The sequence below is a fragment of the Ahaetulla prasina genome, chromosome 7, assembly GCF_028640845.1.
Source record: "Ahaetulla prasina isolate Xishuangbanna chromosome 7, ASM2864084v1, whole genome shotgun sequence".
Classification (NCBI taxonomy): domain Eukaryota; kingdom Metazoa; phylum Chordata; class Lepidosauria; order Squamata; family Colubridae; genus Ahaetulla; species Ahaetulla prasina.
In genome coordinates this window covers 81,932,074-81,957,150 of record NC_080545.1, presented here as the reverse complement: position 1 = coordinate 81,957,150, position 25,077 = coordinate 81,932,074, and the positions used below count along the sequence as shown (strand labels likewise).

Below are 25,077 nucleotides of genomic sequence, written 5' to 3'. Positions count from 1 at the left end.
AGCTGAAGCAGATTCATAAGAAAAACACCATCTGCATCCCCCCAAACGGTCATCATGAATTTTCTTGCCAAAGCCTGTTTTTGTTATTCTTTTTTCCCCACAGGTGAAGCTGTGTGGATATCCTTTGAACTGCCATTAAATTTCTAGGTCATAATAATAAGCTGGTGTTTCGACAGCTGTCATGATGTGGGAAGAAATTCCTCACCTTTATTTTTGAAGCTTGACACCAACTGCTGCCAAATTTTAACTCCTGAAGCTGTCATCCTTGCCATCAGTGTGCAAGCAACCTATCTAACACACACCTTCAGTTATGGAAGAATATCAATAATGCAACCCTTGTGTGTCTACAAAATGCCAAGCACAGCAACAATTTCTTCTTGAGAGATCCTCCAGTTGTCTCAATCAGTTCATCAGCCATTTTCTGCAAAAGCTGTCAGCTGCTGTCAAAGGTCATCCAGTCAGCTTTTCCTAGTTCACCTCTCAAGCGCAGGAAATCATGAGTCCAAGCAGTTCAAATGAATATACGTTTATTGTACGCTTAAGCTCTCTACAAGAATCTGAACTACTAACAGTCAAAGCAAATTGGTGATAGATAAGAGTCAATACAATTCAAGGTGGGCTGGATTTAGATATTTTGTGGGTATGAAGGGATTTGTGACTGATGATACGTCTGACCCCTCCCTTGGGCTCAGCCTAGCCATCTCCCACATCATCATTTTACATTTTTGGGTGCAGTGATGCACGTTACTCAGGTCAACATCATCATCATCAACAATCTGCATTCAGCAGTGGATTTCAACTGGAAATCACCAATCAAACCTCTAAACATGATGCAACTGTTTAAAATGCACTGGTAAATATGACTGCAGGCTTCCATTGCACACATAAGAGCAACACAACTGTTTCTACTAGCACCTTCCCATAACTGGAGTGAAGGAACAAGGGCTAAGAACATACCAGGGTTTCCTGCGCAACAATACTGCCATCAGTTAGCAACTTTGGAGGCATCACTTTTCTTTCAACCCTCATATTCAGGGTTTTCTCCTTTACTATTTCATGTACAGCTATTTATATGTCACTATTTTAACAAATCAAAATGTTGGGCGGAAAATATTCACGAATGTCTTTAAACCAGCTTTCTTTCAACAGGTTTCTGGACCCTAGGATGATCCAAGCCATGGCTATTATTATTAATATAATATAATTAATATTAATATTATACATATTATTGTTTACTGGATTATTTTAATAATCTGCCTTGGTTTGTTCATATACACTGCCCAGAGCTGGTCGGGCAACGTGTATAAATGTTGTTATATGTACAAATGAACTAACACAGAAAGGAAATTCCCAGGCCTTACATAAAAAAGCTCCCCCCCCCACCCACCCCCCCAAAAAAAAAGAATTTCCAAACACATCTCAGAAAAAAAATCTGTTTTCACTCTGTCCTGGTCTATCATTTCCTCTCACCCTCCGAATTTTAAACATTGTTTTGTTTTGTGTAATATCAGTTTTATTGCCAATCATAATCTATTCAGTCAATCATTGTTAAGCAAGCAATCCATGAACCAAGTCTATTTCCTAGATGTCAGAAACGGTTAGTATAACATTGAATGTATAACATTGAATAGATTCAACTGCATTAGCAAACTGATGTTTCTATGCCAGTACTCATGTCCAGCTGTAGATAATGGAAACTATAAACTAAGGAAAAAGAGAACCGTGGCTCAACAGCCCTAACCACTCCTGGCCATATTAGGAAGCCCTAAGTTCTCCATCTCTGCTGAAGGCCAACGGACATGGAGAAGACTAAGTTGACATGGCAATCATGGAAGAATACAGGCAGTCCTCGACTTATGACTGTAACTGAGCCCACAAGTTATAAAGTGGGTCATCAGGTAACGATGGTGGTAAACACCGTAGTGGTAAAGCAAATGCAATCATTAAGCAAATATTGTGGTTGTTAAACAAACCCCTTGTTCACTCAGGGGCAGGTTTTGCAGAAAACAGGAAGTAAATGCCAATTTCTGGTACAAACGTCATAAATCGTGGTCACATGACTGTTAGATGTTGCAAATGCGGTCTGGTTGCCAAGTATCCAAAATATAATCACCTTAGGATTGTGATGGCGAACCCATGGCACGCATGCCAGAGGTGGCACGCAGAGCCCTCTCTGCTGGCATGTGCACCATCGCTCCAGGTCAGATTTCCGTGGTGTTTCTTTCATGAGCTTCTGTTTCCCTGCAAATGACGAAACAGAAGCTCACGAAAGAAAAAGATCTTATTTCTTGCTGCACTGCGGAGTTGGGATGCCCCGCCTCCCGTTGGCCAGCTGGTCTTCGGGTCTCACACTTGCATGCTCGTGAACACACACATTTGCGCACACACACATGTCCATACATGTGTGTTTGCATGCGCACCTTTCAGTTTGGGCATGTGCGCGCAGTTTGGGCACTCAGGGTCTAAAAGGTTCACCATCACTGCCGTAGTGGGTGGACATCAGAATTTCAAAACTGAATCATAAATCTTTTTTCATGGTCCTTTGTACTTTAAATAGTTACTAAGCGACCGGTCATAAGTGGACTACCTGTACCACAATTGCGCTGAAAAGACCTTCTGTGTCCTTGTATCCTGCAGAGGCTTTGAGTCCCTACACAAATTATACAAGCGGGCAGAAACTGGCGAATCCTGGGCCTTTAATTACAAAGAGTCTTATGGCTTCCCCAGAGTGCTCAGCTTTCTTGCTCCTAACCTTTTGTTCTGCTGGTTCCAGCATTAGCCAAGGAGCAAGAATAGCAATGTCTTGCTATCTTTTGGCCCCAAGACAAAAAGACAGAATATAAACAATATCTGACCTCAGAAGCACACCCGGCATCTATCAAATGCACTGGAATTGTCAAGTCTTTGAATAATGATAAAACAAAGACATCACTTTTATAGCCTTACAACATTTAACATCCTGACCAAAGGCATAAAACAAAAACCAAAAAAAATCTCACTGCTCATAGAACTAAATCTGAATGATCTATTTTTCAATCCACTGAATATGTTACAATATTATAACCATTCTTTGCTTTAAAACAAGGAAAGAATCTAAGAAGAACCTAAAGTTTGCAAGATGAATATCCTGTTCTTCTAAGCCAGTGGTGGTGAACCTTTTACTCACCGAATGCCGAAAATATACGTGCTTTGTGCGCTTTGTGCGTGTGCATGCTCTCCATGCTAATGCGTGGCTCCTCCTCAGGTGCTGCGCACGCAACCACACCATCTGTGCATGCGTGCAGTTTTCACACAGCTCCCCTCAATGCACTGTGTGCGCAATTGCAACACCTCCTCATGTGTGTGGTCTTTGCACATAATGCACATGCACAAATGCCATCTACATATGGTGCATGCTGTGCGCAACTACTCTCACGTGCATGCACAAACACCTGCGCATGCACAGGAGAGCCCTGAAGACCAGCTGGGACCCCTGCCACAGGTGAGTTGGGCGACAGCTCGCGTGCCCAGAAAGATGGCTCTGCATGCCACCTCGGGCAGGTGGGCCATAGGTTCGCCATCATGGTTCTAAGCAGTTGTGTGTTTATGGGTAATTATTCAAACCCAATCAAATAAAAATAAATTAGGAAATGCTGAAATGGACCCTTCTCTTGGGAATAAAGGATGCATAACCACAAAATTGCACAAAAAACACCCCATATGGCCTATCTTCATGTTTAAGACAACTTGTTTATGTGTATCACCCCAACTAAAGAATCACCCAGTTTAAACCTTTAAAGGCCTTCTAAAAAGCAAGTCATCAAATACAATAAAACAAAGTGGGTCTGGTTTTAATTGCCCTTGACCAAAGCCCAACCTAGTTCCATAAATAGGAATACTTATTACACTCACTGTTTAATGAGAGGAAAAATTTTTAAAGCGAGCTATGAGACATTTCATAATCTGGAGAGATGCCATTAAACTATATTAACAGACAGTGTTTTGCATATATACAAATATAATCTTGCATCACAAGAAAGGCAAAAGCAAGGTATCATCTTCATTAAATGGAGAAAAAGAGATGGAAGAGTTGCAAGATTCAATTATTATAGCCAATCTGAATAATAGTAGTAGTTGTAACAGACTGTGAGGGTAACTTTAAGAGAAAAGGAAGAAATGCTGCAGCCTACATAAAAGTCTGATAAAAGAAACATGAACCCAAAGCAGGAATGGGAGTAGAGAAAGCATCACAGCATTGATAATCCCTAGTTCTCTGGAAGTTTTTAAAGGGAGGGCATCTCACTGACGTCTGAAACAGTGGTGAAATGCTACCGGATCGCACCGGTTCAGGCAAACCGGTACTGATAAAAACTACTGGTTCGGGCGAACCGGTAGTAGAAAAAAGCTAGCGGTTCCTCCGAACTGGTATTTCTGACAATCAGCTGTGCCGCGCAATTTAAAATTGCTAGAAAGCAGAAAATACTGCTTTCTAGTGAATCTAAATCACACAGCACAACTGATACCCCCTCACTGTTCTACTTACCTTTCCAAGCCTCCTTTTTCTGCTGTTTGGCACGTACTGTGCAGGCATTTGGTGCGCACAGCGCACACACGGCCAACAAACCAGTGGCAAACTGGTTCAGATTTCACCACTGGTCTGAAGGACTTTCAGACTTGCAAGGTTCTGTTACTGTGATGATTCAATACTAATATTAATACTCTGGGCTTAGATTCTCTGGTCTGCACTATCTTGAAGGGCTGACAGTAGGTTTAGCCTTCCTGTAGAATTTTTTTCTTGGTTTGGTCTATCTAGTGGGGCTGACATCCATCTTGCAAGTCTGATTGTGCTGTACCTCTTTCCCTTCTTATACCTTAGGGAGGTAGCAATAGCAATAAATTTTAACCTCTGAAGGGTAAAAGGCTGAGTCAATCTTGAGCCCCATCAGGTTCGAACTCCAGGCTTTGGACAGAGTTTGCTGCAATACTGCATTCTAACCACTGCGTCATCAGGGCTCCTACATGAGATGTCTGTCTCAACTGCTAACAAACATTATCTGTCTGTTGTGGATTTCAGACATGTTTTACCCTGGGATGTCTTTGTCATGGCCATCTTCTTTATTCCCTACACCACCGCATAAAAATATGATCCATGCTGACATCCCCTACACCAGGGGTCTCCAATTCCCGGCCACAATCTGTTCAGAACCAGATTGTGCAACTGGAGGAGAGTGGTACTTATGCTCACAGTTCCATTTGCATGCGCAGGAGGCATCGCGCTGGAACACAAAGCTCCATTTGCCTGCCATTCGCACGGACCCATCCCCTCTCCATCCTGCCAGACCGCCAAGCCAAAAAGATTGGGGGACCGCTGCCCTACAGTATGCTACTGCCTTATCACTCCCCATTCCTGAAGTATAAATACTCTGACTCATGCTCTCCTTTTCCTACCCCTATACATCTCTTTACCGTTCTGCATACATTTATATTCTAAACAATTGTGTGACTCTGGTACCTAAGTACAGCCCATGGAGCTTTTCTCAAGACAGAATGGCCATTGCCCTGTTGTTCTTCAGGTGAGGCAGGGTGGCAGGAGTTCCACGTCCCCTTGTGAGCCACTCGATGCTTCCCATTTTCCCGGCTGGACGATGGAAAATGTAAAGGGGTTTGTAGAGAAACTGCTGGCTGCCGAGCCATCTTCACATGTAGCCCTCCATTTTTTCTAATAAACAAAGGAATTAGAAGCTTGCATTAGTAAGACAGAATTCTGCCTCTGCCTTGTTCTTAAGGAGAAAAAGCTTAGCAACAATATTTATTTAGCACAATGGTAGTCAACTTGGTCCCTACCGCCCACTAGTGGGCATTCCAGCTTTCATGGTGGGCGGTAGGGGTTTTGTCCGATACTGAAGCACTTTCCTTTTTTTTAATTTAATTGACTTTTTTTAAAAAAATCATAGATTTATTTAAAAACATTTTCATTAGGTTTTTATAAAATTCCCCATGACAATTTAAATTTCTGAAAATATACTATTTGTATTGCCCGCGTATAAGTTTAGTTCACGTTACGTAAGTGAAACTAAATGGCGCTATAGTGCGACCTCAAACAAAAGAGCCTCATCCCAGAATAGTCGTGCATCTTCTCCCCACACCACCCAGCTGTAACAGACAAGCAGAGCTGGTAGCCAGCGCCCCCCCACAAACCCAATCCACGATGCGCGAGAGGCATGCGCAGACAACGATACACGGTACATTACTGTGGAACTGGTGGGCGGTTAGAAAATTTTGCTACTAACAGAGATACAAAAGTGGGCAGTAGGTATAAAAAGGTTGACTACCCCTGATTTAGCATATTACCCATGTGAGAGGTAACACAAATTGAGCCAAAGACTAATTCTCAACCTAAGTGGCTGCCCAGGACTGAATATTAAGAAGCAAATTAGACTATTAAAACATGTACCCTCTCAATGTTATTTATTTATTGGTTTGTTTTAACTGCATGTATTTTGACAGATAATTTAAACAGAAATGACACAAAAATAATAAAAAAACAAAGCAGAAGATGAACAATGACTAATAAAATAGAAGTAAAATGTTATTTTAAAAATCCTTTTTGGTTATGCATTTTTCCCTTCCATTTATTTTCCCAAATAGTAACATTTATCGAAGCATTTGGTTGAAATTATTATTAAACAAAAAAAAAAACAGCAACAAGCAAACACATAGAAAAATGAAGTTTGCTAAAAAAGAATAAAGGGAACTTCTGCAAAGGTTAATCCTTGTTTTACTACATTTCTAATCCTTTTTGAGAGTCTCAACAGGGATGCAGGTAAAAGTGACTCAATAGATACTGTACTCCTAGATTTTCAAAGAGCCTTTGACAAAAACCCTTATCAAAAGCTACCAACAAAACTCAGCTACCAAGGAGATAGAGAATGCGAAGAAAAGAGCAGATCTCAGACCAAGATGCCCAAATTGAGACCTCCAAGGACTGGCATTGGAGCTGGTGCCTTTGATTTGTACATCGGCATTCTGGAGTTTGTGATTCAAGGTAGTAAAAAATTTTTTTAAAGGGATGGTGAAGAGTCACAGAAGGATCTCTCCAAAACTGGTGATTGCATTCAAAAAGGCAAAGATGGTTCAGGATATGCAAATATAAAAAAAATGAATGTTGACTTCCAAAAAGCATACGTCACTGATACATTAATGAAATTAATCAGGAAAGGGATTTTGCCATCACAGTAGGCAGTTTGATAAAAATGCCAACCCAGATTTAAAAACAGAAAACAAAATCTATGCTTGGAACCTTAGGAAAGGAACTGAAAAGAGAGCTGTTCTGAAAGGTAGTGAAATATAGCAGCTACAGAGGGCTCTGAATGAAATGAATCATTTTGCATCCTTTTCAGTTGTATTCAGGTCTAGGCATGGGGTTGCCACTGCTTCGGTACCACTGTGCATAGTACCTTCCTGAACCATCTATGGGGATTGGGAACTGGGAAAATTGTACCTGCAGTGCTTTCTCCTCCTCCCTTGGGGATGATTAGGAGAAGACACTGAGCTCTCAAGCATTTTGATGCCAGGTGTCTCAGGACTTGATCCTGTGTCCCTTACTGTTTAATATCTAAAACAAGCTGCTAGAGAAGACATCCATCACTATGGAGTAAAGAATCATTAGTATGCTGATTATTCCTAGCTAAATCTCAAACTGATCAGGAAATATAGTCAAAGCCCCATCCCAGAGCCTGGATGGTTTTAGAGTCTGGACCAGTGGTGAAATATAAAATTTGTTACTACCAGTTCTGTGGGCGTGGCTTAGTGGTGGTGGTGGAAGTGTAGAGAGCATCCTCCCTGATGCTCTCTACATGGGGCTGCCCTTGAGGTGCACCCGGAGGCTGCAGTTAGTCCAGAATGCGGCTGCGCGAGTAGTAACGGGAGCCGCTCGTGGCTCCCATGTGATATCGCTGCTCCGTAGTCTGCACTGGCTTCCTGTGGTTTTTCAGGTGCGCTTCAAGATTTTGGTTACCATCTTTAGAGCGCTCCATGGCTTAGGACCCGGGTACTTACGAGACCGCCTGCTGTTACCCTTTGCCTCCCACCGACCCGTACACTCTCACAGAGAGGGGCTTCTCAGGGTGCCGTCCGCCAAACAGTGTCGGCTGGCGGCCCCCAGGAGTAGGGCCTTTTCTGTGGGGGCAGTGATGCTCTGGAATGAACTTCCCCCTGGCCTGCGTCAAGTGCCTGATCTTCGGACCTTCCGTCGTGAGCTCAAAACACATTTATTCATTCAAGCGGGACTGGCATAACTAGTGTTGGATTTTAATTGGTTTTTCTTACTATTTTAAAATTTAAAATTAAATTTTTAACTATCAGCCTTTATAATTTGCTTTGTTTTAATTGTTATCTTAATTGTATATATTTTGTTTTTTACCCTTGGCTGTACACCGCCCTGAGTCCTTCGGGAGAAGGGTGGTATAAAAATTTAATTAATAATAATAATAATAATAATAATAATAATAATAATAATAATAATAATAATAATGTAATGTGACTGGGTGGGTGTGGGCACCTTCGTCTTTTTTTTACTTTTAAATGCATTTTTACTACAACCTCTTCGGCCAAAGAGGTTGTAAAAAAATGCTTTTAAAAGGCTGTGATGATCTCAGCTGAGTTGCCTGATCGTCAGAGGCTTTTGTTTTAAAAAGCATTTTTTTTTCCTTTAAAAGAAAAAAAACCCTCTGACGATCAGGCAACTCAGTTGGGATCATCACAGGCTTTTAAAAGCATTTTTTACAACCTCTTCAGCAAAAGATGTAGAAAAAATGCTTTTAAAAGCCTCTGAGGATCTCAGCTGAGCCATGCGATCATCAGAGGCTCTTTTTTTACTTTTAAGAGCATTTTTTCGGCCAAAGAAAAAAATGCTTTTTAAAGTAAAAAAAAAAAAAAAATTCTGATGATCACATGGCTCAGCTGGGCATGGGGGGGGGGCAGGGATTTTTGCTATCGGTTCTCCGAACCACCCACCGCCATCGCTACCGGATCAGGCAAGCCATTTCACCCCTGATCTGGATGGAGTTAAACAGATTTAGACTTAATCTCATCGAGGCAGAATGGTTGTGGACTCAAATCCTTCTAACCCGTAGAGGAAATCCCACTTTGACTCTACCTGGAATTGGGCTCCTCTGCAGAGAACAAATCACCATCTAGATCAGATGTGTCAAACTGGCAGCCTGTGGGCCAGATGCATGGCGTGCAGGCCACGCCCACCCCAGCTCCCCGAAGGGGAGGAAACGTCGCGATATGTCACGTGACAGCAACATGATGCCACGAGTTTGACACCCGTGATCTAGATTCCTGGCTCCTGCTGCAATAGCAAATGGAAATTCTGACCAGATTAGTCTTTACACAGTTCTGACATATGCACCAGGTGTTGCCTTTCCTTAAATGAGAGATGTTACTGATGGCCATTCATTATTTTGTCATCTGTTGTCTAGGTAATTATAATTCATTATACATGATGGTGTTCTTCGGCTGGTTCAAAACTCTATAAGGGCTGCATTGACTGTTGGTAGGCTTCCAAGCACAATTCATTACCTTTTAAGCCCTATGTGATTTTGGCTGATCATCTAGTCCAGTTGGAATCTGCACCTCCATGGGAATGTTGATGAGAACTTGATTGCAACTATATTTTGTGTATCATCATCTTCGTTTAATGACCCAATAATCCCTTACGGGGTGGAGTCTGGGCAACTGAATGGAGCTGAGTGTTTAATGGCCGGATGCACTTCCTGTCGCCAATGCAGAGTTACATCCAGTAGATGTATTCTCATCGTGCCCAGAGAGAGAAATATCTGCCTCTACCTAGGATCGAACTCGCAGCCTCCTGAATGTGAGGTGAGAGCTCTACCTCTAGGCCACCGCACCACTCAACTATACTTTGTGTATGCTACTAGTGGTGGCAGCCAATTCTAACAGCTAGTAGTATAGTATAGACTTTATTGTCATTGGACATCATGTATACAATGAAATTTGTTAATTTTTTAGGAACTAACTGTTCCTAAGAGCAATTAAAACTAAAATTGATGGCTGTTTACTCTCTTCAGAATCATAGAGTAACCTATTCTAAATCTGGGTCTTAGGAAGCAACAGGTGAAAGGAACAATCATTCTTCATTGTAGCTTATAAGCTTCCCAAATGATTTTGGCTGGCTGCTGTGTGACAGAGAACATGGGCTGTGGACGTAGGTCCTGATCAAGAAGATGTCTTCTTTTGTTCATATTTTGTTGCTCCTCTTCTTTTGTTCTTATTTCATTAATCCTCCCTGATGACAACTGCGGTTTTCGACAGTACTGCATTATTAATCTAAACTGTTAGGGCTATAGTAGCAGTGTGGTTTGTTTAAAAATGGTGAGAAAACCTGTCTCTTCAAATCAGTACCCAAAAATAAAAAGGACTTCTGCAGACATAATGTATTAAACCGCATAAATTACAACTCTTGTACTTGATAACAATTTATTATCGATACAAAGATACACCTTGTCAGGGCCACGCAAGCCTATTTCTAGAAGTTCTATTGTCCAGATATTGGGCACCATATGTTCCTGAAGCAATCAAACATAATAATTAGTATCTAATTATTATTATCTAGGGCTTTGCTCAATTATTAGCAGGTGATGGCATGGGACTAACCTTATCAGGGGTTGGAAGCTAAGCAGAGTCAGGTCTAGATATAATCTGAATGGAACATCACCTTATGATCCTGCAGCTAGACCCAACTTGAAAGAACACAGTGTAAACCACGTCCATATTGTTGCTATGACGACTTCATGGACACGAAATCACTAGACACATTTATCTTTACCTACCCAATGCAAATATCATTAGCATTATATCCTCCCTCATTGTACTAATTATAGATCATTTTATTTTTATCACACGAGTTTTCTAATTGCTCAGGATGACTATAAAGGTTCTCCGATCTTATTCCCATCCATATTTTAACTTCTGAGAGACAGCCTTGTGCTTATGGCATCAGGTTAGATACCCAGAGACCACAAGTTCTAATCCTGCCTTGGACATAAAGCCAGTTGGGTGATCTGGGGCCAGTCACCTAGGAAGGTGGAAAGAGGAAATGACTTCCCAAAATCTTGCCAACAAAACTGCAAGGTCTTGTCCAGGTAGTCATCAGGAGTTAGCATTGACTCAAAAGCATTAAAAAACAAATCTTTAACTTCTATTTCCTTTCACTGACCCTCCAAAAAGTGAGATCTTCACTTTTCAGTCTTCATATGAATTGCTTCCCAAAGGGATCAATGTGAAAATGAAAATGAGTAATTTCTACAAGTTTATGATTTTGTGAGCTATACGTAATTCTCTAGAGGTCAACCATAATTAAATGTACGACACTTGTTCTAAAAATGATAGCCATTGATTTAGGTTGCTATGGGTCTCTCAGAGCTATAGCTCAAGTCCAAAAATACTGAATTTAATGTTCAATATCAAGACCTCTTCCAGGGGGAAAAAACAGATAAAATTTAAAATATTTACTGAAACGTATTATTTTAGATAGATAGTAACAAGATTATCTTATATCTTAAAGGTAGGGATTAGATATAAGCTTTTTTTCAAAAATTCTGTAATTATAAGACATATGTAATACATTATATTTTTTTGATATAGTGATATTTATACAATACTAGTAGCTGGATACCCGTGCTTTGGTATGAAGTTAATGAGTAGTTACGATTGGGCCTGATACATTGATACTTAAATCCTGAAAATCAATATAGAATGTGTAACTCCTTAGCATCAGTGTGTTAATATAAGGCAACTGGCAGTTGGAACAGAGTTCTTTTCAAGTGGGGAGAGGGAATAAAATGTCTAAGGCCGGATGAGTCATACGCTGGCCACGCCCACACCCAGTTTAGCGAAGGGGTAGCATCAAGCATGTTATAATACTGTATAGCAAATACTAATGATCTGATGGTCATTTCGAAAAATCCTTTGTTACTGAGTACCTAAAAGCCAAGAGGAACATACGTGCCAAGTTTCAAGTTTGTAGGCTTTACAGTTCTGGAGATTTCGTGATGAGTGAATGGTATTTGGCTTTTATATATATAGATTGAGTAGAGATTATTAATATTCTAATGTTCAACTGAGATTTTTGAAGACGAAAAAAGAAAAGGTATTATACCAATATTAATTATAATTTGGAAAGTCAATATCAATAAATGTAAAATTGATTACATTTGTATGTTCAAAGTTGAATATAACATTAATAAAAAGTGAACTACTGTTGTACAATGAAGGTTTCTGTCTTAAACTGAATACTGAGCTCTCCACCCTATTGTTACCTATTATTATTTGTGCATGCTGAGAAAAATAGAAAAACAACACAGCAAAGTTGGCAACAACAAGTAAGAGAAAGAAAACAAGGAAAAAAGCTTTTCTAGCTTCCCTAGTCTTGTGCTTTTGCTAATTTGTGATGTCTTTATACATTCAGAATCTTTTAGAAGCCGAACTGTGAATGTTTATATTTGCCACATTGTGTTGTATTATATATATATTGTATGTATGGAAAAGTGTTAAGCTTTTGTTCAGCAAATATCTGTTCACTGTCGCACAAAAGAATGAAGTTTCTTTTATGCCCAACACTATCAAGATGCCTAAGAGCGCCAGTATGTTGTAGTAATTAAAGTGTTTTGCTTGTCTGTTTGGTCATTCAACTTATAAAGGTAAAGGTAATAATTTTACTGTCCAGTCATATCCAACTCTAAGGCACGGCGTTCATTTCCATTTCTTGGCCGAGGGAGTTAGCATTGTCCAAAGACAATTTCCAGGATCATATCGCCAGCATGACTTTTTACCAAAGGCAAATGGAACACTGTTACCTTCCCACCCTAGTGGTACCAAATAATCTGCTCACATTTGCATACTTTCGAACTGCTAGTGGGGCAGGAGCTGGAGCAAGGAACAGGAGCTCATCCAGTTTAATGGACCTCGGGTCTCGAACCCAGGCTATTAGCTCTTCCGCTGACAAGCCCAGTGTCTTTAACCGCTGAGCTGCCATGCCCCATTCAACTTGTACAGCTGCCCAATTCCCAAGGCAAATCAGGGAGCGAAGACAAAACAACTCAACAACCGAGGACACAAATCAATATGCTGCTATGCCCCTTACAGATAGGCTCACTCCACACTCTGGCCCCATTTCTGAATGCTGAACTAGGTTCAGGTCCTCCTGTAGCCATGACAAGTCACTGTGTGGCCTTGTGCCACTCACATTCTCTCAGCCCAACTTATTTCAAAGGATTGTTGTGGAGATAAAAGGAATGGGGAACTCATGTGAACTGCCTTAAGCTCTTGGGAGAAAAATCTAACAAATAAATCTAACAAATAAATCAAACTGAGTTGGAAGGTTCTTTAGTCTGGTGCCTGAGAGAAGGATATCCTATTTGTATGGATTGTTGTGAGCTGCCTAGAATCAATATATGATGTGTGACCACATACATCCTGTAAATAAGTAAAATACATAACATACCTATAAACGGGCATGCATGCTACTAGACAGTTTGGAGAATAGGCTCATCTGTCTGCGCACGAAAAAAATGCCAGAATAGTAAGTTACACACTCTACTCACAATCTGGATCCATTTTGCGAAAGCAGGAAGCCGTCGTACACTAGGCAGACGCCAAATACAGTGATCCCTGTTTCCTTTACCAGCATTGCACAAGTCCCAAGAAATAAACTAAGCAGCAAAAAGGACGGAGAGGCAGTGGGAGGGAAATGTTCCCCAACATAAAGCTGATCCACACTCCTGCAAGACAGAAGGAAAAGCCAACTGTGAAATGAAAACTTTACTATAGCACTAGCAATAGCACTTGGGCTTATATACCGCTTCACAGTCGGGGTGGGTTCTGCTTACCTTTACTACCAGTTCGCAGCAGGATCACACGCACGCACTTGCTTCTGCGCATGCACAGAAGCTTCCTGCTGGTGTTGGGGTCGGTGGGCAGAGCCTACCGGTTTTACTACTGGTTCACAAGAACCGGTCCGAATCAGGGGCAACCTACCACTGTTCACAGTGCTTTACAACACTATGTAAGCAGTTTACAGAATCAGCATATTTCCCCCAACAATCTGGGTCCTGATTTTACCCACCTCGGAAGGATAGAAAGCTGAGTCGACTTTTTTCCCATCAGGATCGAACTCTAAGCTGCCGGCAGAGTTTGCCCGCAATACTGCATTCTAATCTTTGCTCCTAAACCCTATAACCCCCAAGGCAGGCTTAATTTAAACTAAAGAAATAGAAATGAAAATTTTGAACCCAGAAACCAACTCCTTGTCTGTAAGAATTTATATAATTGCCCAGAGTTGTCTAGCAAAAAAGTGGCTTTACAAATTGAATAAATAAATCAATGGCCGGGTTAGATATGGAATGCAGTATAAATAGGCAAGGAGGGATTATGTTTCCTCTCTATTGCCATGTTATTATCCTACAATCCATTCACATTAAAATAGGATTTTTCTTCTTCTTTTCCTTTCTATAATTTTTATTTAAAGACTATCGGGATGAAGAGGACAACTCTGGGTGACTAGGGGTAGACTTTAAAGCTTTTGGGATGGTCAAGAATTATATCATGGGCAATTATAACGGAAATTTGGCTGTATCACATTTCTTCAATGAGGCCACTCATTATTTTGGAGGGATATTAAGAGTCTGTTAAATCCAAAGGCAGAAAAAACAGGGGCTATATGACTTGCTTTTTTTTTTTCTGGGACGAACAGAGGGAAAATCCTCATGTTTACTCTCACACAACGGAGAATGAGCAAATAAGCCACTATCAACTACCTATGTCAAGTTAGGTAAGAAGTGGAGAGCTGCAAGAGAGAGATGCGGGAACAGCAGGGAACAGAATAGGCAACAGAGCTAGTAGATTTTATGATGATAGATAAGGATCATGAAGCAATCAAAAAGTAAATATATAGAAAGTGGAGAATTTGGTAAAGAGAAGCCACTTGACTTTCTGATCTCCTCTACTTTCCAGGGATGGCTGTGGAGAGTTGGGAACCAAAAAGTTCAGATGATAGGGGTAGTTTAAGCCTCACCCCCTTTTTACATGCATTGCATGCACAACAAATTTAAAGAAGGGGTGAGGCTTTCAAAAATGACTGTAGCAGCCCCCATGTTGAATTTCTTGACCCCACCACAGATGTTCCTGCTCCTTTCTCCCACATTCAAGATGGATACAGTTTGTAGCAGTGCAGGGTTCCTTTTTCTCCCCTAAAGCAGGAAGGCTGGTAAATGCACAGATTTTAAAAAAATGCAAGCACACACATAGAAGCATTTGCTAAGATAGACTTCAGAAACAACGGACCCATCCATGATTATGAGGCTGACCTCCAAACACAAATTTGGTCCATTGTATCCAAAGGTTTTCAAACCGGGCGGGGTCTGTTAAATCAAAGTTTCGGTATAATGTAATTCGGTTTTCCTTATTTCCCCAGTCATTCTACAAAAGAAGGCGGGGAAAGGGAGACTATGAACGAAGGAGTTGGTGTTATCAACATAAAATAGATCCAAAAGGTTCACGTCTTATTTAAAAATGGCAAGCATTCAAAGATAAAAGAGAGATACCTATTATAGGAGAGAAAAGCCAAAAGAAATAATAGACAGGCCAGAACATCTGCTCTGCCGACTATACCCGTTACCTAAAAAAGAAAAAAAGAAACAAGGCAAAATAAGTCAACAGTTGCAATCCAACAGCAAGGTTAAATGTTAAAGCTCCTGCAAATAATCTGTATATATAGCACTTAGACTTATATACCGCTTTACAGCCCTCTCTAAGCTGTTTATGGAATCAGCTTATTGCCCCCAACAATCTGGGTCCTCATTTTACCCACCTCAGAAGGATGGAAGGCTGAGTCCAACCTTGAGCCTGATGAAATTCAAACTGCCAAATTGCAGGCAGCCAGCAGTCAGCAGAAGTAGCCTGCAGTACTGCATTCTAACCACTGCGCCATCACGACTATATAAACTTCAACTTACCACCGTTCATTTAGCAACCATTCCAACTAACAACAGCAATGAAAAAAGTTACTTATGAAAGTTGCAGCAGCAACACCACAGTCATCTGATCACAATCCAGATATTTGGCTTGTACTTACGACAGTGTCCTGCAGTCACATGATCGCCATTTGCAATCTTCCCAGCCGACTTTCCACAAGCAAAGTCAATGGGGAAGCCGGCAGGGAAGACTGCAAGCCACAGTCATGTGATATCTCGCCTAATGACTAAGAGTGAGTTGCTTAATGTCCCCATCAAAAAAGACTGTAAAATCGAATGCGGTCATCTACTCCCTCACTTAATGACCATAACACTTAACAAATTTTCTGTCCCTATTGTGGCCATAAATCAAGGACCAATACTGCCTAAGATATTTAGTGAAGTTACTGTATGGTCATAGTGATAAAAAATCTGCAGAATGTTTTACGCTGAAACTATTCTTCCAAATGGCATCCAAAAGAAGAACAGGTGAGATTGTTCAGGTAGCTTTCTACAGAAGGCTTTCTTTTCTTTTTTTTCCAGAATTTTTTTTTAATTTTTTGAAAATAAATCACATACAAATCATTTTTGAACAAGATATCAGTCAGATACATAATTAAACATAATTCAAATTTCACCCCCCCATTGTATCATTTATCCAATATATTTCCCTTTCCCTCTTAATATTTTATTTGCACATTTCTATCATAAAATCTTTTCCTTCCCCCATCCTGAAATCAGTGTTAAATCAAGTCTAATCCCCAAATTTTTTACCCCCTTTCTTGCCCTTCCCTTCTTCATTTAAATTATTTATCCCCATCACAATTTCCTTCAATCACCATCTATAATCCTTACATTCCACAAAATATAGCAATATTTGTCCCTAGTTCCATCAAAAAAAAATCCATAACAGAAAAAAGTAAAATAAAAGAGACAAAATAAAATCTAATGAAATTTTATCTTACATTTCGTCAATTTCAAAAAGATCTCCCATCACCAATAACGATTTCCAAATTATCCATTCTTAATAAAAGAGCAAAATAGAAAGAAGCAAACATTTCTTTTTTTTAAAAAAAATCCATACTTATATTCAAATATTCTGTTGGAAGTTTTATCTTAAACTATTTCAATTTCATTACTTATGCTTAGAAAATTTCATATTTTCTTAATTTAAATTCCTTAACACTCCTTTCCCTCTTTTCTCACCATTTTTATAATCCTCTGATAAAGTTTAATACAGGCTTTAACTTTAATATCATACATTTTATATTCTTCACTAGAATTGCTGCAAGCTACTCTTGTTTTTTAAAACATTATTAATATTCCAGTTCTGTAGTTATCTCTTGCGTTCTTGCTTAGATGTCATTTGAATCTCTGCTTATTCTTTGATGTTATAAATCTTAAAGGTCAGCCATCTGGTTACAAAGTCCTCTCTTAAGCTATCTTGCAATCGCAAAGACATATCCATCTTCCTTGAAACTCTCCTGAGATCACAGAAACATTTCCATCTTGTATTTCTTCCTCTGCCTCTAGATGTCAGTCTTTAGTCTACAGTTACAATCCAAAATTAGCAAAGTATCCATTTTGTTTCTGTAGCACCACACCTTTTCTTTGTTTCAAATTGTTTCCTTTTTTCCAGATTTGACCCGTTATAGTAATTTCTTTATATTCCTTTAAATCCAAATTTATAGAGAATAGAGGAACTTGGAGGTATTCAATTAAAATCAATTTAAGATCTTCTTTAAAACCTTTTTTTTCTTTTTTTCCTTCTTCCTCTTACATATAATTTTTAAATAGTCGATAAAAATTATGAAATTGTCCAAAGTCTGTTTTAGTTTAAAATATATATATATATATCTTCCTCTATTTAATTGGGGCTCTAGACTTCAATTCCAAGCCAACTTTTGTCAGAATTTAGGTATTGTTTCATTTATTTCCTTCCGTTTTCACTTTCTGTTTAATTTAGCCACTGCTTCACAATTATTCTTTTAAGGCTGGTGTCAAAACTACTCAAATTGCCTCTTTGTGAGCTGGTATTAACTCACCCGGCTTCCATATCTTATTCAGTATTTGCACTTTATTCTCCTGCCCGTTCTTGTGGCCATCCCGACTTTGGGCAGCTGATGGTGGCTGAGGTCCTCCTCACTGGGTCGAGGGAAAAAAGCCGGAGCTGCAGGGAATTTGCAACTTTCCTGTTCGCTCCAGTGGCTCTCTCATTCTTCGCTGCCTCTGTGGGGCAGCTATGGTCCAAAACGGACCCACATATCGAGGGGATTTTTAGCACTCACCCCGGAGCTTTCGGGGTTTGCGACCGTTCTGTCGCAACGCTGGCCAGGCCTCCCTAGAGAAGGCTTTCTGAGGTAAATGTTTACCTCAATCATCTTTATCTATCCCTTGTGGTTTTCAGTACAGATACTGTAAAATCTCCATTCCCTCCCCAATACAGGGGAAGGTTACTGCAAAATCCCCATTCCCTCCCAATCAGCTGGGACTTGGGAGGCAGAGAATAGATGGGGGCGGGGCCAGTCAGAATTTTTTCTACCGGTTCTCCAAACTACTCAAAATTTTCTCTACTGGTTCTCCAGAACTGGTCAGAACCTGCTGAAACCCACCTCTGCACTCAATGTATGGAAAAGGGAGTGATCCTAACATACAGGTGTGATTGCTATTTTGATTTTTTTCATTGCTTCGGCAGATGTTACCATGTGATAAAGCAATTCCTGGATCATACATAAATGTCCATGACTACAAGAGATGCACTGACTTGAGAGTTTTGTCAGTTTCTCCCAAAGTGGCGAATTTCTTAACAATTGATTCACTTTATTATAAATTCTCCTAAGTAACTTGAACATCAAAGACTTCTTTTGAAATTTGGCTTGTGCTAAAGTTCATCTGTCTTCACTCTGAACTCTGTTCATTTTGATTTTTAAAAAATCCAAGTGTGCTATATTCTCCAATGAACACTTCTAATATCTAATGATATACATACACAAGCACCCACTTAATCCTATTTAAATAGTGGGAGAATGTAAAAACTGTTCAATTAATCCCAGGAAGTACTTAGAGAACTCAAGATTTCTTTGTAATGAAAAGTTTGATTTCACCCTCCCAATAGTACATAATTTTAGACGTTCTAGGGATTCCTCATTCTCAAACTGTTCTACCATTACAATTATCTCACATCTGCCACCAGACCATCCCAAAGCAAGCACCAGTAAACAGAAATATCAATTAGCCTTTTGCGGTGTTTCACTAACAGCTGTGCAGACATCCCTTCTAATTTAAAGGAGTATCTTCTAATTATCTTCAAAACGGTTAAAGGCAAACTTTTTTTTACAAGTTGGGGCAGAAGAGAGCTAGAAAGTACCAGAAGCCAGAAACAAGAAGTTTCTGTTCTCTAAAAATGCATTTTAGGTTCTGTTATTTTGGGCAGCATAGAATCATAAAAAGAGATTGGACAGTCTGGAATGGTATAGAGTTTCCTGCTTGAGCAGGGGTGGGACTAGAAGATCTCCAAGATACCTTCCAACTTTATTGTTATTGTTGTTTGCCATTGTCATCATTATCATTATTATGAGGAGTTTTAGCAGAATCCCAATTGAAGGAACTTGATCTTCAAGCCAAACAGAAACAATGGTAGATCTATGCTATTTAGAAATAAAAAATCATAATGTCTATGGAGATTCTCATTCACCCAGGTCATGGTTGTCCCAAAGGTGCTTTTTCAAGAGACAACTGGACTTTCTGATTTTTCTTTGAAGACGTTTCGCATCCAAGAAGCTTCTTCAGCTCTTCTTCAGAAATAAAGAAGCTTCTTGGATGAGAAGCAAAACAACTTCAAAGAAAAATCAAAAAGTCCAGTTGCCTCTTGAAAAAGCACTTTTGGGGAAAAAATAACCATATACTACAGGAAATGGGAAAGGAAACACTCAAACCAATGAGTATTAGATTTGCTCAAGAGCATGGAATTCTAATTTTAATTTCAGGTAGTCCTCAACTTACAACCATTTGTTTAGCAACTGGTCAAAGTTACTGTTCTGTCTCCTTCCCCATTTCAGATCAACGAGCTGGCCTTCAGCCAGTGGATTCACGGCTCTTATCAGTCCTGGCAGAGAAATCGCAGCTGCCTGCCAAAGTTCAAACAAGTGACTCACGGAGCAAGACTCTCAGCTCTTTTTGAAATGGTTCAGCTAGCTTTTGCCCCACCCTTCCCTTCTCTAATCTTCTGAAGTGTGGGTCAATCCAAGCTTATTATTATCAACTGGGTCTGAAGGCGTAGCCTGGGGAAGGGAGGAATCAGGGGATGATGGGCTCATTACATCCTCCGACTGGTCTGGTTCTGGTTCCTGGAGCCGGGCCAAAGGAATCAGTGCTCCCGAGGTAAGCCTTACCGGCTCTTCCCCCTCACTCTCGGAGTCACTTTCGGGCATGGGGCCAGGTTCAGGGGCTGGAGTCACAACAGTTACAATGGCACTGAAAAAAGTGATTTATGACTGGTCCTCGCACTTAATGACTGTCACAGCATCCCACATATGATCAAAATCCAGGCATTTGGCAACCAGCTTGTTATTACAATGTTTGCAGCATCCTGGGTGAAATGATTGTCAGTTGCTACCTTCCCAGCCTGCTTCTGATAAGCAAAGTCAATGGGAGAAGCCAGATTCGCTCAACTGTGTGATTCACTAAAAAACTGCAGGGTTCAGCTGGACAACTGTGGCAGAATAGGTCACAAAATCGGATGCAATTTATTTAACGACTGCCTTGCTTAGGAATGGAAATTCTGGTCCCAGTTGTGGTTGTTTAAGTCAAGAACTACCTGTACTGGAAGGGAGAAAAAGTGAAAAGGGTATAGGAAAAGAATGGCATAGAAGAGGGATAGTGAAAGGCTCTTCAAATTTTATTCAACTACAACTATTAACAGTCTTTTTTTTATTATTGAAAAAGTTTTTACAAAAATTTTCACCCCTTCTTTCCCCCCCCCACTCCATCCCCTCCCTCCAAAACTACCCTCCTCCCTCCCCGCCCCCGACTTCCCAGAACAAACACAAGGTATAGTTCAAAAAACATTTCGCTTGCATATCTGGATATATACATGGTAATTTCTTAGGATCTAAGTGCCACCTATAAAACATTTTATAAAAAATTTCCCTCAAGTTCTGTGCTTGCGTAAATTTAACATTTCTAACCCAAATTTTTTCCCAAGTTTCCAAAAATATTGGTTCTTGAATATTTTGTGCCCATTTTATCATACAATCCTTTATTAAATCCCTTTCAGAGTCTACTTCTATCTTAACAGTTAGTTTTAACTGTAGCTGGGAATAGTGGGAATTGAGGACCAATAACATTTAGAAGTCCATAGCTTTCTCAAAAACATGGTGGCTCGGTGGCTAAGACGCTGAGTTTATCAATTGAAAGGTCAGTAGTTCAGTAGTCCGAATCCCTAGTGCCACGTAATGGGGTGAGCTCCTGTTACTTGTCCCAGCTTTTGCCAACCTAGCAGTTTTAAAGCACATAAAAAATATAAGTAGAAAAATAGGGACCACCTTTGGTGGGAAGGTCACAATATAAGACAGGGTCTTATTTTCAGGGAAGCATGGTAGACCTGACTACCTGCCTGATTAGATGACCCTTAGATAGGCAGAGGGATGCAGTGGCTCAGTGGCTAAGATGCTGAGCTTGTTGATCGAAAGGTCGGCAGTTCAACGTCCAAATCTCTAGTGCCGCATAACAGGGTGAACTCCCATTACTTGTCTCAGCTTCTGCCAACCTAGCAGTTCAAAAGCATGTAAAAAATGCAAGTAGAAAAATAGGGACCACCTTTGGTGGGAAAGTAACAGCATTCTGTGCACCTTTGGCATTTAGTTATGCCGGCCACATGCCCAGGCGACGTCTTCAGACAGCGCTGGCTCTTCTGCTTTGAAACGGAGATGAGCACCACCCCCTAGAGTCAGGAACGACTAGCACATATGTGCAAGGGGAACCTTTCCAAAAACTATGTCAGCCTAAAACAGGAGCCCCCAGCCTTGACAACTTTAGACTTGTGGACTTAAATTCCCAGAATTCTTGGATCCCTGACCTAGAAGACAAATTTAGGTTGGTATTCCTAATAGAAGCAATATGTCTTACCTATTGCCTCATTGGAAAAGAGGAGGAGAAATCTTGCAACTCTCCTATTTGTTTTTTAAGGAGTGGAGGAAATACTCCTTTAATTTTTTTTGTAAGCAAGTAAGGAATCAATACTCAGTTTGTGTTAACAAAAGAAATCGTTAAGTGTATTTACAGTTTGCTAAAAAATGATACCAAATTTGTGGACATGGCTCAAATATTTGCTTGAATCAAGGATGCCTGCTGTCTAGCTACAAATTGAAAAACTCTGGATTAATAAGGAGGCATTCTTCCAACAGATTCTTCGGCTCAACCATCATTGAAATAGATGTATGAATTCACAGCTTCTAGTCACGTCAGAAGACAATTTTGGATTAAGTCCCAAAATGAAACTCTCTCCTAAAAACATGGCAGAATTCCCAGAAATGTATTCGGTTGTTTTGGAATTTGATTTCCCCGCTTTCTTGTCATCCTTGGATAAAAATAACAAAATCTTAGTAAGGGTTTAGTGTACTAAATAAAACCCTATGTTTTAAATCACTTTGTGATTTAAATATCATCTCCAAAATGAATTCATTACATGGCCTTATGCAAATGTTTCTCTTTTTAAATATTTTTTAATCTCACCTTTATCGTTATTATAAATAACTCAAGGCGGCAAACATATCCAACACTCCTTCCTCCTCCTATTTTCCCCATAATAACAACCCTGTGAGATGGGTTGGGCTGAGGGGGAGTGATTCGCCCAAGGTCACCAAACTCACTTTCATGTTCCTTCAGTTTCATTCCTTCTTGTCCAGTATGGCAATCATAATATTAAGCTATTCTACAGGCTCGTTGTATATACTGTATGGCTTGTTCTAAATCCTCTAGCAAAATAGGGCTGAGTTAATAGAGATTTGATTTCAGGTAAGCTTAAAAGTCATTATATAACTGCTCAGTAAGCTTATATTTTGATATAAGATCGTAGTGCCAAATCATTTTTAAAATTAAGATTTATAAATCAATCAGAGCGAGGAACATTTCCAATATTTTATATGGTACCTATAATACAGATTATTTTTCTCAAAACAAAACCTAACTAAACAATAAAGTGAGACCAATTTTGGGCGTTTAGGATTTTCCAGATGTAAATTGTCCAAACCAAATGTGATTCAAGAGGACCTGGATGAGATCTGGCTCCAAATAGGTCTGTTTTATCTTAAATGTTATATATAGTACACCATGAGCTGTTTCTGGTTCAGATAATTTATTCCCAGAAACCACAAATCCATCTCCTGGGAATAGCAAGGTTCAGATCCAGCAACGTGTGGAAAGTTTCAGAATTTCCAAAACAGTTTATTCCCGTTACTTAATTTTACACATCTTCATTTAAAATATATTTTCAAAAACATTGTGTGATTTTTTTTAAACTTCTCATTATTCTTCCATGAAACACTTAGCCTTTTTTATTAACAGTATTGATAGAGGCAGTTAATTAAAATTATTCTCAAAGCATGGATGCAAACTGATATGAAAAAAAGTCTCACTGAAATACATAGGATTTATTTCTAAGAAAACTTGCTCTACATTAAAATGGATTTAAAGTCTTAAGTGCCCTCAAAGATCTATCACAAATATGAGAAGATATGAAGTTGTATTTAATGAAGCCGATATTACATATCTTTACAGGAGAGATGGTCAGTGACTGGGAAGATTTAAACCAGGGGTCGGCAAGAGCCACAAAGATCCAAACCAGAAGCCTCCCATTCAATTCTGGAGCCGACAGGAAGTCTGGTTCCCCCACCATAGAGTCTCCTCCTAGCGCGGCGTCCTTTTTCCTCTATCTGTCCTAACTGAAAGCCCTATCAATTGTGGAGCTGACCGGCAACAGGGAGCCGCAACAGAGGGATGAAAGAGCCACATGCGGCTTCAGAGCCGCGGGTGCCGACCCATGATCTAAACTTTCACAAAGCTGGATTCTATTTGTAGCTTGCAAGGATCTCGCATACTTACGGCCTCAGTGTGAATGGGATGGGCAGCAAAAAATAGAGCTGTGACAAAAGCCAGGCCACTATCCTTGAAAACAGTTTTGTCACAGGTATACATCAGCACAAGTGTCACAAGGCAATGCAGGACTACATTCAACGCATGGAAGTAGAAGGGATTCATCCCAGCCAACAGAATGTTCAACCTGTAAGAAAGCAAATTCGGAATTGTAATGGATACTGAATGGAAAATGCAATTTTAGAGAAGACAGAACATCAATCTACACAACAACCAGGTCAAATTACTCCATGCAGGGATTCTGTATTCTGCTAAAACTCATGTCTGTTTATTTTTAACCTTTAACTTGGGCAAAATGATGAATCACAGGACCAAATTTTTTTGAATCAATGTACCTCTAATAGGCTAACTTACAGAATGAATCCAAAATGTAGGACCCATGATAGGATAGGATTGAAATTTGGCAAAGATGTGGCTGGTTCAGTATAGTCAACTGCGTTTCCAGTGCCCCCTGCCAACTTCCTACAAGGGAAGTCAATGGAGAAGCTGGCAGGAAGTTGGAAGTTGCTCCCACTCCAATTGTTCTTTGCCCACTCGTAATTATTCTGTTTAGGTGAGGAAATATCTCTAAAACAATGACTCAATGGGTCATGGGTTTATTACAAATATTTTTTTAAACAAGTTTTTATGATTTTTTAATTTCCCCTCTACACACATACATAGTTTATGAACAGAGTATTGGCCATATCATATCTTATACAATTTAACATATTCAAATGCATTTTACTTAGTTACAATTTTTGCCAGAATATTCTTTTTCCATATTTTTATCCATATCCTAATATTTCCTTGCTCATTTCCATAAGTCACATCTTCTTTCGCCCTCAAGTTCTAATTTCTCCATTTTTACTAATATTCATTCTCTTTTATTCTTTTTTAACTGTTTCAATTTTTATCCTGATATATTTAAATA

The 25,077-nt window shown here is 39.7% G+C and overlaps 1 protein-coding gene across 5 annotated transcripts in view; it reads right to left on the bottom strand.

Moving 5' to 3' along the window:
- TMTC1 (transmembrane O-mannosyltransferase targeting cadherins 1) overlaps positions 1–25,077 on the bottom strand; it is a 210,275-nt gene that overhangs the window by 164,493 nt on the left and 20,705 nt on the right. For all 5 annotated transcript variants that reach the window (XM_058191782.1, XM_058191784.1, XM_058191783.1 and 2 more), the window contains exons 2-5: positions 24,114–24,291; positions 15,606–15,679; positions 13,608–13,784; positions 5,492–5,698 (exon numbers count right to left, since the gene is read on the bottom strand). In XM_058191782.1, the coding sequence (XP_058047765.1) occupies positions 5,492–5,698; positions 13,608–13,784; positions 15,606–15,679; positions 24,114–24,291 (636 nt within the window). The remainder of the gene's footprint in view (positions 1–5,491; positions 5,699–13,607; positions 13,785–15,605; positions 15,680–24,113; positions 24,292–25,077) is intronic.